General features: G+C 28.2%; 1 protein-coding gene across 1 annotated transcript; it reads left to right on the top strand.

Annotated features, from left to right (window-relative positions):
* Positions 1-1,674: 1,674 nt before the first annotated feature.
* Positions 1,675-1,856, top strand: SARC_14046 (30S ribosomal protein S26e; the record flags this gene model as incomplete). Its single annotated transcript, XM_014291823.1, has 1 exon — positions 1,675-1,856. A coding segment is annotated over one exon (182 nt), but the record flags the coding sequence as incomplete, so codon positions are not given.
* Between the last annotated feature and the right edge of the window lie 391 nt (positions 1,857-2,247).

The raw sequence follows: 2,247 nt of genomic DNA on the forward strand, positions 1-2,247 counted from the left end.
ATATAAATATAAATAAGAGTATATATACATATATTATATAAGTGTATATATATATATATTATAAGAGAAATATATATATATATATATACATGTACACATATATGCATATATATATATATATGTATATGTATACATATATGTATACATATATGTATACGTACATGTATACGTACATGTACACACACAACACACACACACATTACTATTTTTACACACACACACATATATATATATATATATATGTGTATATACATATAATATGTAGGTATATATGTATATGCATATAAACATGTATACATGTATATACATATAATGTGTATGTATATATGTATATGTATATACGATATATATATATTCATATATTTGTTGATATATGTATATATGTATATATATATATACACGATGTATTTACATATATATATGTATATATACAAATATATATGTATATATACAAATATATATGTATATATACAAATATATATATTTATATATACAAATATATATGTATATATACATACATATATATATATATAGATATATATATATATATATATGTTTATATATACAAATATGTATGTATATATATACAACTATTGTATATGTATGTATATATACAAATATATAGATGTATATATTCAAATATATATATATGTATATATATATATAGATGCATATATGTATAAATAGAATTATTTCGTATATGTACGTCATAAATATGCAAATGTATAATTATACATATTTTGTACATATACATTACGGATATGTGGATGTATGTGAATATTTATATGTAGGCGTATAAAAGTAATATATTATATATATATATATATATATATATAAAATGAATATTTATATGCGTATGCATATGCATACATGCATACAAATATTTACATTCATTTGCATATTTATAGTGTATATATACATTATATTTATATTTATACATATATGTATATGTATTTATCTATGCGTATACAGAATATATTTGTGTGCACAGATGTTTATATAAAATATGCATGTTAATATACATAGGACATTCCCATACGCACGCATAAACACTTACTGTAGCTTGTGCACACATGTATGTTTTTGAATACACAAACATATTTATATGTATGTATATGGAAATGTATACGTATACGTATACGTGTATATTATCACACGTACATAACAATTTAACAATACTGATATAGAAACGTGGTTCTAACCATTTGTATTTAGTTTTATAGGTACCTGTATATGTTTATATGTATATATATTTATGTTTATCTGTTCATAACACATTCAATAATGTCACTAAGGTATTGTAATGTGCATGTTTTATTAGTCAAAGTGAGCTTTTTTAACTTATCGTGCGTGTATAAGGTTCTTTTTGGGATTCAGCTATATATACCACATCTTTGCGAATATGGGAAATTTAAAAATCATTTCCATGTGGGGCTTTGAAGACTTGGTGCGCGAGGGAACATCATGTTATTGTTTTTTTGGGCTGTTTTGTGTTTCGCACTCTGTGTGAGTACTGAGTATGTGCTACGATAGAATTCTAAATCACAAGAATTGGAACGATTAAAATCAAATATCATGTTTTCCGATAATCGGTATCTTGTCGCATCAACATTCACAATCAAATTCAATGCTAATAGTCTGAAATTTTCATCTTTTATCAAATCCCTATTACAGCATACGCACTACCTAAACTGTATGTGAAGCAGAACTACTGCATCTCATGCGCTATCCACTCCCGTTACCGTCGCGTCCGTTCGCGTGAGGACCGTCGCAACCGTGACCCCCCTCCCCGTTTCCGTGGTGGTGCCGCTCGTGGTGGCCCCCAGGCTGGCGGTGCTGCTCAGCAGAAGAAGTAGATGTATTCACGCTTTTTTTTAAAATAAATGCATGCCTGTGTCGAAATCTAGTTCGTCGAGGTAGCTGTATGGCATGGATATACATCTGTAGAGATTTTTGGTACATTTTGCATACGCTTCAGCTATAAGTTCGCTTTATTACCGTTGTACTATTTTTTTACATATATTGTTTTGTTGTCGAATGGTGACGATCCAAATTATATGAGGACTGTTTAATGGGAGAAACAACACAAATATCCATTGAAATGTTTGTCTGCCATCTCGGACAGATGTAATCGGTTACTATTGCACAGCAGCAGTCAATATATAGTATGCAATAATCATGTTTTCGCATGTATATCAGCCAGTAGTGTTTATTATGTCGCCTTGTGTTTACGTTCCGTACTCGCGA

The sequence above is a fragment of the Sphaeroforma arctica genome, assembly GCF_001186125.1.
Source record: "Sphaeroforma arctica JP610 unplaced genomic scaffold supercont1.4071, whole genome shotgun sequence".
NCBI classification, from domain to species: Eukaryota; class Ichthyosporea; order Ichthyophonida; genus Sphaeroforma; species Sphaeroforma arctica.